This window comes from Perna viridis, chromosome 5, assembly GCF_037379345.1.
Source record: "Perna viridis isolate PV_CMFRI_1.1 ecotype Kerala chromosome 5, ASM3737934v1, whole genome shotgun sequence".
NCBI classification, from domain to species: domain Eukaryota; kingdom Metazoa; phylum Mollusca; class Bivalvia; order Mytilida; family Mytilidae; genus Perna; species Perna viridis.
The window spans coordinates 27,305,163-27,322,505 of NC_142449.1; the positions used below are offsets into that span (position 1 = coordinate 27,305,163).

A 17,343-nucleotide genomic window follows, 5' to 3' on the forward strand; every position below is an offset into this window, starting at 1 on the left:
AAGATCTGTATATCACAATCTTATATTTTGTAATAAGACAAAATTAATTAATTTAAAGACCCAAAACTTAATAGTTTTCAATATTTCTAACAAAGAATGTAATAATTAATATACAGTTATTTAAAGTAAAGCCAGACAATAGACCAGACTATTTTTCCCAAGATATTCCGAACACTTATGCATGATTGACAGTATTATATGCTAGTTAATATACTGCTATGAGTTCATTCAGATTTATGAGTTGCTGAAAAATAGTAAAAATAAAATCCACCCACCTGCCCCATTTTTAACAGTTGCTGGTGGATGAGAATCTACAAATCAATTTGATGTAGCCTTTAATACCAAATCATTATTTATAAGGATGTTGTTATAGTGTCACCACAAATTTTCTTTGTGTTGAAGGTCACACTGACTTTCAACAGTGAAAAATCAGCGGTCAAAATTCAGTTTCTTTGTTTACTTTTTGAAACGGTTTAAGATACAGATTTATTTTATAAATATTCAACAGGCATGATTAACCAAACAAAATCTTGCAGGAAATAAAATGCAAGAGCAGTCATTATGGAAAGGATTTTCTGCTGCTGAATAGATGGGATGACAGTGAAATATGGTTAAAACTAAAAAATACTGCATAAAAAGGTAATTCATATAGTATTAGGTAATAACATTAGTTATGAACCTGGTTTAGTGATATACAATGAGGACAAAGGCTGAGTTAAATAGTCTCTTCCAAGTACAAATATAAGCAATAATGTGAGTAAGAAGTAAATTTATTATTACACACGACTTTAAAAGCAAAAAAAAAAAAAACACAAAACTATACATAAGTGAAAAAAATAAAAAAAAGAACTGTATCCATTGATCTACGGACAGGGATAGAGTAACCCCTGCTACACCTAAAATGACTGAACAGAAGTAAAAGTTACAATTCATCATGCTAAAGCTGCAACGCTACTGTAAAATACAGTAAAACCTGTCTTAACCAAAACATTTTGGACTGCATAATTTGCTTGGTTTAGAGACATGTTGAGTTTACCCAAGTTCAAAGTACTGTAAAACAGATATGAATGAACTTCAAAAAGTGTCTGGTTTAAACAGGTGTCCAGTTTACTTACGATTTGGTTTAGATAGGTTTCACTGTAATTTTCAACAAAGATCTCCAGTTTTAGACGATGAACATGCATGTAATGTTAAAACAGCACTAAAACCTGATGCTCACGTCACCCAAAAAAGGGCATGTGAAAGTCACTGACAAAGTACTGACCGACAATACATGAACCTATGACACTATATATTTTTCCAAATGAACCACTCCATATAATGAAGACCAAAAGGCAAAATGTACCCAGCAGAACTGCATGTATAACAAATCCTGACTTACTAAGCTGATTGGCTCTGCTAAAGCACATGTAAAAAATTTCCTAGAGTACAAGTACTACTGAATACAAATCCATGAAGCTGCTCATCATTCACTGCTCTAATTTGCATAAATTTGCATAAAGTGACAGGGTTAAGCACTGACTTTGGCAGTGCTGCTCTGAAATATCAACTATACCCTTTCAAAACATACCTGTTAACCTTTGGAACAGCTCATTTAATTATTTAGTATTTTTCAAAGAATATATGGTGATTTTAACCAGAAACCTTCCACAAATTTTACATTTCTATGTTGGAGACTGAATTTTTCATTGATTTTGTGGGAGTCTCCTCCCCCCTAAACGTGTGAGTGCTAACAGGTATGTGCAGAGGAGGTCAACAGCGTTTTACCTGATCTTCCATAAGAGACACTAGAGGTGAGATGACTAAGGTGAAACAGGTGGATTTCTCTGCATACAGTATTGCTGGAAGCTGGTAGGTTAAAGATTTACCTCCTCCTGTTGATAAAATTACCAAGGTGGATTTACCTGCAAAAAGAACAACCAAAAACAACCAGTTGTATTCAGATATATTGATTGTTTAATCGTTTGTGGTTTTAAACATCCTATAGTGGATATTTCATGCACTTCGGGACAAGAACAACTGACCAATCAGACAGACCTTGCTTTGTACTAGTCTGACTTTGTAAGTACAATTATAAAAATGGTTTATGTAAACCTTTTTCCCTATAAATATTTTCAAAAGAATTCAAATAATAGTTCAAAGGTATAAAAAAAGTCATTAAAACATATTTTGACCCACCCAAAACCAACTAACACCAAAAATCACAAAGGAACATTGTCTACTGATTATTTACTGCCTCCAAAAGAGAAAGGTTTCTTTATAAACTATTCACAATTCCTCAGTCTCGTTACACAAAAGAAAAAACGTCAGTGGCACTAGGATGGAAGAATCTGCACGAAATTTGACTGATCCAATTGTAAAATTATAGCTAAACTGGTTGAATTTTTACTATTAGTTTTTTTTTCTTAGCTGCTTCCTTCACACCAAAATTCTTGAAAGAGTTATTATTCTTTATTTCTAATGATATTTAACGATTTTGTAGTGCCACCTGGTGGGTAGAACTACATTGATTTGCAGATCAAAGATGAAAAAAAAAATACATTAAAGGTCACTCAATCTCCTACTTCAATAACAATGAACTTCTTTACTGTTTTCTTGATTTCCTTGTAACTATGTTCTTAGTATTTTAACTATTGGTTTCAAATCTATTTTTCATTCTATTTCTTTTAAATTGATAATAATTAGTTCTCTACAGAACTTTTCCTAAAATAGAGGCTAAAATATGGGCTAATCATCCCAAATCCTTTAAAAGTATTGCACTTAATCAAAGTAATTTACATTCGTAAATCAGAAAGTTTTCCATTCAATTATGTTGCCACATTAAAAGGAATTGTAAATTGTGGATTGTGTTTGAGATAATGTTACCCAGTAGAATATTCTGTAATAGGAGGAGATTAATGAAGCCTTGAAACGATTGTGGTGTAATAGTGAATGCACCTTAAATGTGTTCACTGCAGAAATAACAAGCACCACTTAATTCCATTATATTATCTGTAAAGTGCAGGTTCATGGCTTTTAACTGGCCTTCCAGATAAATTCCATGTAATAAAAAATAAGACAGAGACTGATAATTTATTTTTTGTTATTGTCAAAAATACACTTCATTAGATAATTTGTGAGTGCAGTAATATGTGCATTCCGTGTTATTAAATTTCCGATAGTTGAAATGACATAACTGATAAAAGTTTGTGTCAACAAAATTGTGAAGTTCATTATCTCCATTATAGGCGGAAACTGTATACTGGCTTTATATTACTTTCTAGGGTGCACCACAGGCATTGAGGTTATTTTAATGACGTCACTGTCATGTAGTAAATTAGGGCTATGAGATGATGAAAATTTTTAAACCAATCAAAAGACATTTTACAGCAAGTAATGTAGTTTAATATAACTTCAGGCTGGGTAGAATTGGTTCTCTCTTGAATTAATGACATTTCCAGATGAATTGTCTAAGCTAGTTAAATGGACAATTTAGCAGGAGATTTAAACCGTCTACTGTGAAAGTATTATTGTTAGTGGGGTACCAATTTTTGTGGTTTTTGTGGGCGGGCCAAACCACGAAATTTGGTTCCTAACGAAAAAGAGATTCCCATTGATGTGTCCACAAAACCTCAAAACCATGAATTCAAGAATCCATGAAGTTGTGTTTCTTCTGTATTCCATGAAATTTGTTATCCACGATTTTAAGAACTTCTACAGTAGTAGACTCAGATTTAAATATCTTGGTGGTATAATAAAAAGTTTAAATCACCTTGTTTATTGTCCAGTTAACTACCTTTGGAAAATCCTTCATTTTTAAAGATATTACTTTTTTTTTGCTATATTCAATTTAAACATGACCGATATCACTTTTGGTTCTCTTTTCAGATATATATATAGCTATTTTGAGTATGTATCTTAACATTTCGCTAAATATATTGCGGTTTTAAATAGCTACATTTTGAAAATGTAGTAAAATGAAAGTTTCAGAAATGTGACAGCAGGACTGAAGCTTTATTCATATAAGATATGCAACTTGTAAAATAATTGCAGCATAATTCCAATACAAAAAAAAATTAAAAAATAACAAAATAAACAAAAAAACAGCGGCACTTATGCACATAATCCCTCCCTCTTTTTAGGTGATAATTAGTCTCATAATTAAAAAAAAAAATGGAGAACAAAAGAAAACAAAAGGAACCATCCTCTGATTAAGACAAGCATTGTACCAACAGATCACTTAAATCCATAAACACAAGTTGGAGTTATCATATGACATGCAGATGAGTGAACAGGCAAAAAAATAGAAAAAAATAGACAAGGTTAATCCATAATAGATCTATCTAACGCAACACCTAATAAATCAGAAAACAAATTACAAATCTCCCCTTTGCAATTTTAAGTGAAAAAATCTTGTGAACTAATTTCCTTAACCTTTAACTATAAGTAATACTTAATCAGAGATTTACATTCTTAGCCAAGATGCATGAAATAAAGGCAATTTATACATCAATAAAATATTGAGAAAAACAAATAATAAGTTCAGAGAAATACCAATACGAATTTTATCACTATATATATCATACAAACAAAGACATCTGACCATATAATGATCACTTCACCTCGCCAACCAAACAATCAATGTACAATGTCAGAAACAGACAAATGATCATCACCAGATATATTTCCGTTCCCGGTATATTTATATGGACATTAACCAGACTATAACTGGTAAAAAAATAAATCCTCATAAAAGACAGAGCTATTTGCTCAAAGAAATAAAGGTCTACAAACAGCTTATACTGACATCATTGATAGACAAGCCAAACAAAATTATACTTATGTTTCCTGCTACCAGCAAAAAAATATGTGTAAGTATATTTGTAGGTAAGGAAATTACTTTATTTTTCAAAACATTTTACTTATGGTTCAATGTACAATTTAATAGTACTTGAGCCAAAATAGCCATAAAATGTTTAAAGAAGGCAAAAAAAAAACAAATGTCTGTAAGAAGGGTAGCAGGAAACAGGCATAATTTGTTTTCCATATAAGTAACAAAGATGGAGCAACATAATTGGAGTTTTCTTGGCTTAGCCCTTTCTTATCATTGATCTGATTTCAAATCATCCTGGAAATTGCACTTTTATAGCCATTATACTGGGATTAGAAAATAAAATTAAAACAATTAATCTAAAGACTCTTAAAATACAAATAACATGAAAAATACCACATCCCTAGACATTTTAAATCAAACCATTACAAGAAAATAAGTATCATACTTTCTGAAGTGTTAATATTGAGATTATATGGAGTTTCATTTAAACATTATCTAATTTTCAATAAAAATGCTTCGTTTGTTGCAGCTTGAAACAACTTGACCGGTTAAACTCTGAACAGTTGGGGCAAGTATGGAGGACACATCATTCAAGCTTGATAGTACAGTTCTGAATTTGATTCCGATTTAAGATTTGACACAGGATAAGAATTTGATGAGAATCAAAGTGACCCCTTTTAGGCCCCTTATTTATAAAAGATTCTTTTCACAGCCCTCAAAATCAATTTCAGCCTACTTTGAAGTTATGGCACTTTGTGTTACAATTTCAAGAGAGATCCATTCACTTTTTAGGTCAAATTATTGTCTGAATATATTGAAAATGCTTTTTTTTCTCATTGCGGTCATATAAAACTACAGGCTCCATGGAACTTAAATTCTTCACATGGAAAGACCAGAAACTTTAAGAATACGACTTTTTCAAAAAACATTTATTTGTAAGAATTAAGGGTTAGTTGAGGCAAATTCTTAATAAGTCTATATTAATTTATTTAGACTGAAGTCACTTTTTGTTTTGAGAAATGAACAAATAAACAGCAGGAAAAACATTTTTTTTCCAGTTACAGCAATCAGACATCTTGTAGCTGGTTACCATGGACTTGTCTTCACAGACAAACCAAAAATTATCACTACATTAAAGGTTTCAAAGAGACATAGAGCTATTACAGTTACATCAGGGGATATTATAATTGGTTTTATACTTTATGCTATTAGAACCTTCTTTATAGGCTAATGAGAATAGACAGTAAGATTGCATAACTAAAAACTTCAATTATTTCTACAAATTCATGTTATTTGTCTGAAAACCTTGCTTTGGGATAAACTATAAAACTGCTTTTAGTTGCTTGCTCAGCATCGCTTCATCTTTCATATGTTTAGCCAAAGTCCACAAAAAAAATTAAGCAAGATAAGACACCTTTTTGGCCTTTGTAATATATCTAGTATTTTGTTGAATGATTTCTGACTTTTGAAATCATCATTCATATCTTAATTGCAACAAAATGTCATTGCAAAAGGGATTTCTTTTCGATCTTCCAAAATCTTTTTCCTCCCTCTTGTAACATTCATTGAGAAACCAATTTGCACCCTGATGGAGACCTGAACAATTTGACATGTTGTTCTCAATACAATAAAATTAAAAATACTGAAGTGTTAACAAAAAGGGGGCATCAACTGAGGAAAAACCATGGGTAAAACACATTTGATAACACATAGCTGAAAAGGAAAAACAACAAGAAAGAGTAATTATTAAAATATACACAGAAACAAGCAACAAGAACCCCACAGAAATTGTGACTAACACGAGGAGCACAGAGATCTGAAACATGTAATACAGGCATTACGGCTAAAAGATCTAGGCTTAAGTTGTATAAAGGAAACAGTTTTAAAAGAACTCTGCTTGAGAAAATACTAGGAAACTAGCTCTAATGTCTTTATCAGAATTAAAATCCCCCAACCAATTTCTACCCAATTTTACATACACATACACAATGCAAATTTTTGGTTGTTCCCTATGGGGGACTCAAACTTGTACTGCTGTGACATCTATACCACCTGCACAAAGTCCAGTGTCCTAGACCACTTAGCTAGCTACACTATATAAAAATTTAGCCCTCGCTGGCCGGTTCATTCCTCCTTGTAGGTTTAATCTAGGGCTGTAACTTAGTACACGATGTATGGTAGTATGGGACAGTTCATCTAGGTGTTATTATGTAGGATAGAGGATCAAATTAACGATACCATATACATGGTTTAACGTCCAATCTATATTTCATGCAGTTCAGGATGAGAACAGAGCATCCAATCAAACAAACTCTGTTTTGTACTAGACTGACATGCTGAGTCAGATCTTTCTTGTACTAGCTCACAGAAGCAACAGCCCATAGGCTGGCATGCCAGCTACCCAATTACCTGCCAATATTATCTTTGTATATTTTCACTTTAAATCATGCTGCACAACATATTTTAAGAAGAAGTAGAAACAATGAAGTTTCTAACAAGGGTAAGTCTATAGACAAAACCAAATGCCAAAAAAAAACATTAAAAGGCAAAAAGATAACAAAGTGCAAGACATACTTTTCAAAGAAAAACAAACAACCAAAAAAAACAAAAACCTTATAAAAAAATACAAAGCAGAAAATCAAACTCAAAACTGGGTATGAACTCAATGACCTCCACATAAAACACAAAATTATGGTCAACAAACATAGGTGAACTTACTGGAAAACAGTGGAAGTAAAACTGTAGCAAATTCTTTCCACTTCCCAATAATTCCCAGTTCTAATATTTTTTTTTACATAAGTTCTGCTGCATAAAAAAATTCAAACATATTTCACTGTAAATGACAAAAATAGCATTTTGTAAAGTAAAGGCAAAATGAAGGATTAATTGTCCCTGATCCTCAATCAAGAAATATAAGAATTCATTGAACCAGGGAAAAAAGCTATCAAGTTATATTTTTACTTAAAAAAAAGGAAGAAATCAATTTAGTGTTGCAAAACATGAAAAAATAGACATAGTTGCCTTTGTGAATTTTAAATGTGTAATAAACAGACAATAAAAAGCTTGTGCTAAATTTAATTGTAAATTGTTGATGCAATTAAAAGGAGACTTTTAAGACAATCTTAGGACTGGAGGTCTAAATAATTTTAATATCATACTAAAGCAATATTTAGTAGTGATTCATAAAACTACCAGTACATGAATCCAATTTTAAATGAATAACATATAGTTACTGCAAGAAAAATAATTAATTTGAGAGGACAGAGTTTGTCTTAAATTCTTTTGATTAAATGAACCTATGGTACTGGGATAAAATTTAGCTATTGCCCAAGTAGCCTATGGCTACTAGATTTTGAGCTGGGCTACCAAACTTTTGGGTAAAATTTAGTTGAACATTTAGAAAACATTAAACAAAAATATGGTCTGGGCTACCAGCTTGTATTTTATTTTCACTCCTGCCAACCATGTTTCATGTGGTTTGGTTGAGTTCAGTTTCTGAAGAGTTGCAGTGATAAGCTACCTCAGTTTCATATTCTGGGAAATTTCTATGTTGAAATGATCCTCTATTAAGTTCATCACATTTATAACAACATATAATGTCCTAACCACCTACATAGGGTCATTAAATGTGGTTCCCAAGGAGTTATAATCTGCTTCAGTGACATATTTTATAAAAATTCAAAGACCTTATAGGAATTCCTTCCACATAATTCAGTTGATTACAAATTCCTCCTCCTAACCAGAACAATACAACCTAACTACCTATATCATGCAATTCTGTTCAACTATTTCTGAGAAGTTGAGCTTACAATCTTAAAACTAATTTTTAATTCAGTTTACACTGAATGCTTACTTGAACAAAGAAATCATTTTTAATTCAGTTTACACTGAATGCTTACTTGAACAAAGAAATCCTTTTTAATTCAGTTTACACTGAATGCTTACTTGAACAAAGAAATCATTTTTAATTCAGTTTACATTGAATGCTTACTTGAACAAAGAAATAGGTCAAATTGCATTAGCATTTACTCAAAATTCCATCCAAAATACACTAATAGAGCCTTATGAATTTGGTTTAAGTAAAGTGCAGGGACTGAATTTTACTGGAAATACTCGCTAAATGCGAGTGGAATTTCAATTTAGCGAGTTGAAGCTACATCATGCCGGCAAATTTTAGCCAGTGTTTTTTTTTTTATTGCCAAGTTTCACTTTTGAGTGTCAGGATCATTAGAATGCTTGATATGAGGGTTATTTCTCCTGCCTTAAAGCGTTTTACTGACTGCAGTAACACATAAGAATGGCCTTGAAAGGTCAATATTTATTATGCCGGCATGAGTCGACAAATTACGGCTTTTTTTAATAATTAAAGCACAGAAACTTTCAGAAGTAGACTTAGATCATGCAGATAGTGGCACCACAAGCCAGCCGGACAATAACAACAACATTGTCATTAATCAAGCTTTGGCTGCTTCTTTAAAGACGTCAGGAAATGGGGGAAGGAATTTCAAATCGTTTAATGAGAATTGACATGAGTGGGAAGGCACTGGACAGTTTCAAGTCAAGGCCATTTGTTACATGCTGACAGTATAATGAACAGAAAACGAAGTTTGTTTGTTTTGTTTGTTGGGGTTTAACGTCCGAGCAGAAAACAAAGAGGCCAAATACTGTCCCTTATAGCCCTAACCAATAGTTGTTTGTTGTGTTATACTGCCCCTTATGGCCCTAACCAATAGTTGTTTGTTGTGTTATACTGCCCCTTATGGCCCTAACCAATAGTTGTTTGTTGTGTTATACTGCCCCTTATGGCCCTAACCAATAGTTGTTTGTTGTGTTATACTGTCCCTTATGGCCCTAACCAATAGTTGTTTGTTGTGTTATACTGCCCCTTATGGCCCTAACCAATAGTTGTTTGTTGTGTTATACTGCCCCTTATGGCCCTAACCAATAGTTGTTTGTTGTGTTATACTGTTCCTTATGGCCCTAACCAATAGTTGTGTTATACTGCCCCTTATGGCCCTAACCAATAGTTGTTTGTTGTGTTATACTGCCCCTTATGGCCCTAACCAATAGTTGTTTGTTGTGTTATACTGTTCCTTATGGCCCTAACCAATAGTTGTTTGTTGTGTTATACTGCCCCTTATGGCCCTAACCAATAGACCTTCAATGTATTTTGATTGTATTTCAGCTGTTTGAATTGTTTTATATTACTACATATTAAAAAATTTAGCAAGTGACAATTTATTTTAGCAAGTAGAAAAAAATCAGCATTTGCTTTTTTTAGCAAGTGATAAAAAATGGAAATATCAATCCCTGAAGTGAAATTGTGCTTAATGCCCTCTGTTCCAAGCTTGTCATCCTCTATAATAATTATCAAGCTAGATAACTGCAGATAACAATGGCAGATTCAGGTTGGGGGAATGCAGAAATTTGGAATCTCATTTGTTTGTTTTGTTAACTTAGTACAAAATTTGGGCAAATATGAGTAAAGACATCCTGGAACCATGGCCAATATCCCTTTTCATAGTTTTTTTTTATTGCAATCCTGCATCTTTTATAAACTCAGATATCTTCCCCAGAGTTTACAAAGAGAAAGATCTTTCCTATCAATTGGCATTGTCTTTCATAACAGCTCAATAAAAACAAGATTACCGGACAACATCCTTAGTACAGCTTGTTGTTGTCCATGCCTGAATCTTTCATAACCAAACTTTTTCAATCCTTTCTTCACAGAACTGGGAATATCTGGAAATATATTAACACTTTCATATAATAAATAGGGTATAACATACAGAAATTAAAAAATCAACATCAGTACATTACATAATATACATACATTTTTATTACAAAGTTTTACATTGTAAATGATGATAAAAGAATATAAAAATTGGAGATGTGTTATGATTACCAATGATATCCACAAACTGAAAGTGAAGCAACAAGCAATTAAACTTCTACATGTCACCACATGGTCTTCAATAATGGACTTAATCCACACCACAAGCAAGCTGTAAAGGGCCACAAAATAAATGAAGTGAATCTATTCAAAAAAGATGAAAATTGACATAAACTATAGAAAAAAACATATCACAAATAACAAGGAACATAAAAAACAACACTAACCACTGGACTGCAGGTTAATGGCTTCATACAGGCATATAAAGTATGTGGCACGGTGTTTGTAAGCCCTAAAACCTCCACCTAACAGTTGTGGGAAAATACAACAATAAAACAAACTATAAGATTCTGTTGACTTTGGATTGATCTCTTGAGATTGATACAGAATACAAACAATTTAACAAATAGGACAAAAGACAACAAACTATATCTACCTCAAAAGAGTACTCCATGTTTCTGTAAGCTAGTTCAAAATCCAAAAGCAAATGATAAGCACACCTTTTCAGTGTTCTAGGATTCCTATTTCCTGTTACCCGGGTCAAGTGAAATTTGGGTCAGGGAAAGTTAGGTACTTAGTTACACTTTCCCGTGGCCAGTTGAAAACTTCATATGCTGTAAGGATTTTTTTTGTTAGGAAAGCAGTCACTGACTGTGGGAAAGTTGATTTTATATGGATTTTTCCCAAGGAAAGCTCAATTTCTAAAAAATCCTAGAACACTGCTTTTTATGTCAATGTTTGACTCCAACTACATACTCTTTCTTAACTATTTTTTTGGTGAATCTCATTTTTACTGCATTGTTTAACATAAAACATAAACAATTTTTTAAAAAATGCCAGAAACTTATTTGGATTTTTACCCTTGGCCTACAATAAAATCTGTCATAGCAGTGTATTCAGCAATAACAAGTCTTAGCGACTACCTGTATTCAGCAATAACCTATCTTAAAAGACTATGACTGTAGGATTCCTATGTAATTAATTCTACGTAAAATTAATCTGTACATAAAAAACACCTGTCTAATGTGACCATAATTTGGCAATTCCTTGGAAGAGTATTTAAGGTAGGTTTGACTGTATGTTTTAAAATGTTAAGTTTTTGTAAGAATCATGGAAAACATGAAAAATCAGAAACATGCATGTCAAAACCCCAAGGTTCTGACAATAATATTTCACTACAGGATGATTTCTCTATTTGAAAAGACCATTATTTGATCTCTGCATCACTCGATTTGCTCAGAATTTTTTCAACAGAATATTAGAGAAATTAGATTTTTGACAGAGTTATCTGTCCTTGAAATGTCAATTTTCAGTGCATTTCAATGAAATTATTACTCAATTTACCAAAATGATATAAAAAATCTATTCCTGAATTCTAATGATGCAAATAGTTAAATTAAAAAAATTGTGTTTTTTTTCCATACCGTGTTTCACCCACTGTCTGATTTGCCCTTAATAATTTCTCAGGTAGTTGAAATAAATAAATATTTTCTATTATTTTCAGTCTGAAAAGGGTAGGAACAGTTTGGATCAGACATACGGGCACCAAGGTGGGTTCTTTCTTAAAGTACCAGTGAAATCAATTAATTTGAATGCAAAAAAATAACAGGGTAATCATAATCATTTCTAGGGCCGACTATATTTAATGTCTTGATTCTCAGACTCTCCTTTGTCACTTTAGAGAGTATCCAACCATTCTTGGTTTTTATTTTTTTTCAGGACTTTCCTGTGACAATAAATGACTAAACAGAAATACCTCCCTTCCTTGTTTCTTGCAATGAAAACTATAGCCTGAGAACAAAGATGTTACCTTGAATGACCTAATGGCATTAGTATTTGACCTTGGAATACAAAAATAACCTGACATTAAGATTTTTCTAAGAACAAAGTAATACTGTACATGGTCTTTGATGTAACTTGGTCAGGGATCAAACCCAAGACCTCCAATACTGGAGGCAAACACTGGCTACCCTGAGACTGCATATGAGGTGTGGTTAGGACCAAATGTGTGTATTAATTACAATCAAACTCCATTGAAGGTTGTGGATTTAGAGACACACCAAAGGATGGACAATAAGTTTATTTCATCCTTTTGTAGCTTTGGTGATGAAGAGTGGAAATACCATAAGAAGAATATTTGCACAGAATATTACCATTATGGTCAAAGGGAGGTAATTTCTAACAATAAAGATAAAATTTTGCACTACCTTGTACATTTTGTATTATGTTAATGTATTAGGGAAACCTTTCAAAAATATGCCACATTTTTCCTATATTAAAACACGATCTAAATTTATGAAAGGAGAAGTAAATAAACTATGTGACTAAAATAATGATTATCACGTCTACACGTGATGTGAAAATTAACAAAAATCAGCATCCTTCAAACTTAGGATCGTCATCTACATACTAAAAGGACCTTTAATAAAAAAAATAAAAAAATAAAAAAAATTCTGCTCATTTGAATTTCAACTAAATATCTAAAAACAAGAAAGACATGAGAATTTCAAAAACTGTCAGCAAACTCAAAAAAAAAAAAAAAAAATAACGCATCACTAGGAGAATCTTAAGTTGGGTTATCTCCTATTTTACAGGAAATAATATTTTTCTTCATGCAAACCTAGACACAATTCCAAACATTCTATAAAGTTCCATTAACATCTATTGAGCAGTTTAGGAGAATTTACATCGAAACCTTTCTGCATGTTTTCTTTTCTTACATCTTCCATTTAATTTTGGAATAGCCAAATTTACTGGCATAACTTAGGATCTAATTAATAGGTCAGCTAGCATTATTTTCATCTCAATCCCCACTAAATGTCACTAGTAAAAGGCTATGTTAAGCTTATACTTGCCCATAATATTTATTACACAGAAAGACCCTGGTTGCTTTGATAGAACCATTTGACCTTGAAAACTTCAGAATAAACACTGCTGTAATTTTTTTTTTTTAAATTTGAATAAAAATAATGTATGAATAAATAATAAAAACCTGATGAAGAGTATTCCTCTTCAGTTAGGAAGGGCTCCATTGGAGGTGGAGCCTCTATAGCCTCTCGAATGTTCCTCACAACACCAGCCTCTATATCTAAATCATCAAAATCCTCCTCTTCCTCTTTTGCTGAAAGAAACAAGCCCTTTAAATTAGTATATTAAGAACTATGACACATGTTGTTCATATACATTATAAAATGAGGTTAAAGTGCTATTCATTAACTTTTCATTGATTGATTTATTATTGTTGAACATCATATGGTAGATATTTCAGAACAAGAACAAATGACCAATCAAGCAGACCCTGCTATATACTAGTCAGACATCTTTATTGTGCTAGCTCACAGAAGAAACAGTCCACAGGCAGGCATGCCACTCCAGTCCGGTACATTATTCTGACCCCAAGCTAAACAGTTATCAACTTTTGATAAACTAGAAAAAAATAAGGCAAAGCTGACAAAAAACTTGGAAAAATATATACATATATTAGCCACTTCAATCAAGACCTTAGGAAACCTTCCCACATTGTTGAAACACATATATATATATCTGAAAACCCACCAGTACATGTATTAAGAAAAATTCCAGAAAACATGTGTTAGGCTGAGATCAGCTGATGGAAACCTATACCGGTAGGCATAGGCACTATGCATGGCAGGCCCAAAACTAGACGAGAGGAACAAAATTAAGTTATTCTATAACTGAGCTGAATATCTACTAACATTAAAAAAACAATGTTCAGGAAAACTAAATGCAATGTACAATTAGGAAAAGCTAGCACTAATGATTTAACCTTGTAAAATCTCAATTTCCAAAACTTGTTTTATTCTACTAAACAAATGTATTTAATAAAAAATACATTAATTGAACATTAGCTTTACAATCAACATACATAAATTACAATATTTATACTTGTATATGTAAAAATAACTGCCCTATGGATGTTTGTATAATGAGAATATGTGTCAAAGAGACAACACCCCACTGGGATGAAAATGTCAGCCAAGGGCTACCCACTGGTCTTCAATGAATGACGAAGGAGACCCTAATATCACAGTGCAGACTGCAGCTGGCCCAAGAAAATTATTATACACAGGCACAGCGAAACAGCTGCCCCTATATACTCGTGTAAAATAAAAAAAAATAAAATAAAGATAAAAACAAAACAAGACATACAGAGGCCGGAAATTCCTGACTTGGGACTGGCGCAATAAAATGCAGCAACGTTAAAGTACAATAGCGTGATCACAACCCTCCCCTTAAAAATAAATCTGGCCACTGAGGTAAAAATATTATACAATCAAACTCAACAGCACTACCTAGTAGAACATACTGGAAAATACCTTCATATGGCAGCAAATTGAGCCCTGCATAAACCTTGGAGGTCTATATGGACACATTATAAGTACTATACACATGCAGTACATCAGAAATAGACTATAGTTCTCACATATTAATTTAATGACAAAGATGAGCATTCTATTATGGACATTTACTCTGACATAACTTCATAAATTCAATATAAAGAATTGTTTTCAGGTACAAAAGGACGGATTTAAAGAAAAAATATTTTTATATGGTTTGAAAAAAAAAGTATGTGCATCCGGGTCTAAGAAATTAACTTTGTGTGGCCTAATTCCTGAGTTCAAAAACAACTAGCTTTAATACCTGGCTCTGTTGATAAATGTTCTATATCTTTTTGCTTTTTCATTTTTGTTTCCAATTTAACACCTTTAGCCATCATGGAGGCCTGTTTCAGAGTTGGGAAGTCTTCTTCCAAAACAGGTGGCTTGTCATCAATTTCCTCTTTGTTCTTCCCTCCACCTATTAAACACAAAATACAACTTCAAGCCATACTGATATCAAGAAGAAATCTACCAGTGATGGCTCACTAGTAATACCCAGGCTTTTCATCACGATATCAAAAGCATCAACGAAGTCATCGTTAAACAGGAAGTTGGTGTCTATTTTTCCTTTTCCAAAAATGAATCCTACCATATGGCATACCTACAGAAAGAATGTGTTAAAATTTCACCCCGTTGTGATGAGTAAATGCTACGAAAAGTGCGAGAAAAATTTCAAAAACATAAAGTAAAAAAAATTATAAACAAAGTCCTCAGTAAACAAGAAGTTGTTGTTGAATTTTTGGGAAAATGGATCCCACCAAATGGCATACCTAAATGTGTTAAATTTCAAGCCACTGTAATGAGTAGTTGCTGAGAAAAAGGTGTGATGAAAATTTCAACTTTCAAAATATGTCAAAAATAAACAAAGTCCTTGGTAAACAGGAAGTTGTCAATTTTTTCAAAAAATGTATCCCATTATATGGTATACCTACAGGTAAAATGTGTTAAAATTTCAAGATGCTGCAAGGAGTAGTTGCTGAGAAAACTGTGACAGAAAAGTGTTAAGAAAATATAGTCACACGTGAACAAGGGCTATCCTTTGAAGCAGGGAGTATAATCATGACATTCCTTAACATGCCATAGATCCAATAATATAAATAGAAACTACAAACATATGACCATTAATCTAGAAAGGACCCATCCATACAATATCTTAATCAACCATATATCCAGTCATTATGAAAATAGAAAACATGCTTAGAGCCTTCCACAAAATGATTGAGACCAGAACCCTTCATTCATAACAATGTTATTGCATACCTGTTAAACTTCCCACATTAAGGGGGGGACTTCCACAAAATTAATGAAAAAATTTAGAATATCACACTTAATTATAAAAGATTTGTGGGAGGATTTATTAAAAATTACTATATTTTCCATATAAAATACTAAATAATTGAATTTTTGCAAAATCATTTGCTTTGCATATAAATATCCCATATGAGACAGTGCCGATGGTGGAGAATCTCCCACATGAAGTGTACCAAAGGTTTACAGATATGCTAGGGTATCTTTCTTATTTCCTGTCTGGTTTCATTCATCCTTTTAAAAGGAGACAGATGATATGACACAATTAAAATGATTTAATTGGATTGGTAATTATAATTATGATTGGGACCTTCTCTCTTGGCAACATAGTTTATTTTTATATAAACTAACTTGGTACTGTGATATTGTTAACATTGATTGGTATGTAGTCTGCAATTCATATAATCGCAAACAAAGTAATGTTTTGATTAAGGCCAAAATCAAATTTGAATTTAAAGAGGAAACCATTTCACTGTTGATTTAAAGTAAAAACCAAGTTATGCTTGCATTACAAACTTTTGGACTATTTCCTTTTGTTCATTAACAGTTCAGTGGTTCAAAAAGTAAATTGTCCCAAAATAGGTTATAATTAATATCATGAAACAATCCTGAATTGACACATAACAATCCTAAAGAATGTCATCAAGTAGTATGCTTGTTCAAATGAAACCAAATACATGTAGTCTACAGAAAAAATGGTTGTGAACTTTGATTTTTCTGCAGAATTTACATAGAGCCTTTGCACTAATTAGTCTGTAATATATACATGTAGATCCAGAGAGTTCTGCCCTTATGTGAAATTTTGCTAATTAAGTGCAAAATTTACTAAAAATGAACAGTTGATAGCCTGGACTCCTCCCTCCCCTAATTCACCATCCCTATGTTCGACTCTTATACTGAGGTAAATATTGGTCAGTCTAAACACCGCA

The 17,343-nt window shown here is 32.4% G+C and overlaps 1 protein-coding gene across 3 annotated transcripts in view; it reads right to left on the reverse strand.

The window, feature by feature from the left end:
* LOC148616899 (ATP-dependent DNA helicase Q4-like) overlaps positions 1-17,343 on the reverse strand; it is a 150,061-nt gene that overhangs the window by 120,141 nt on the left and 12,577 nt on the right. For all 3 annotated transcript variants that reach the window (XM_088584061.1, XM_088584062.1, XM_088584060.1), the window contains exons 8-11: positions 15,369-15,524; positions 13,699-13,827; positions 10,463-10,555; positions 1,768-1,904 (exon numbers count right to left, since the gene is read on the reverse strand). In XM_088584061.1, coding sequence (XP_088440187.1) covers positions 1,768-1,904; positions 10,463-10,555; positions 13,699-13,827; positions 15,369-15,524 — 515 coding nt within the window. The remainder of the gene's footprint in view (positions 1-1,767; positions 1,905-10,462; positions 10,556-13,698; positions 13,828-15,368; positions 15,525-17,343) is intronic.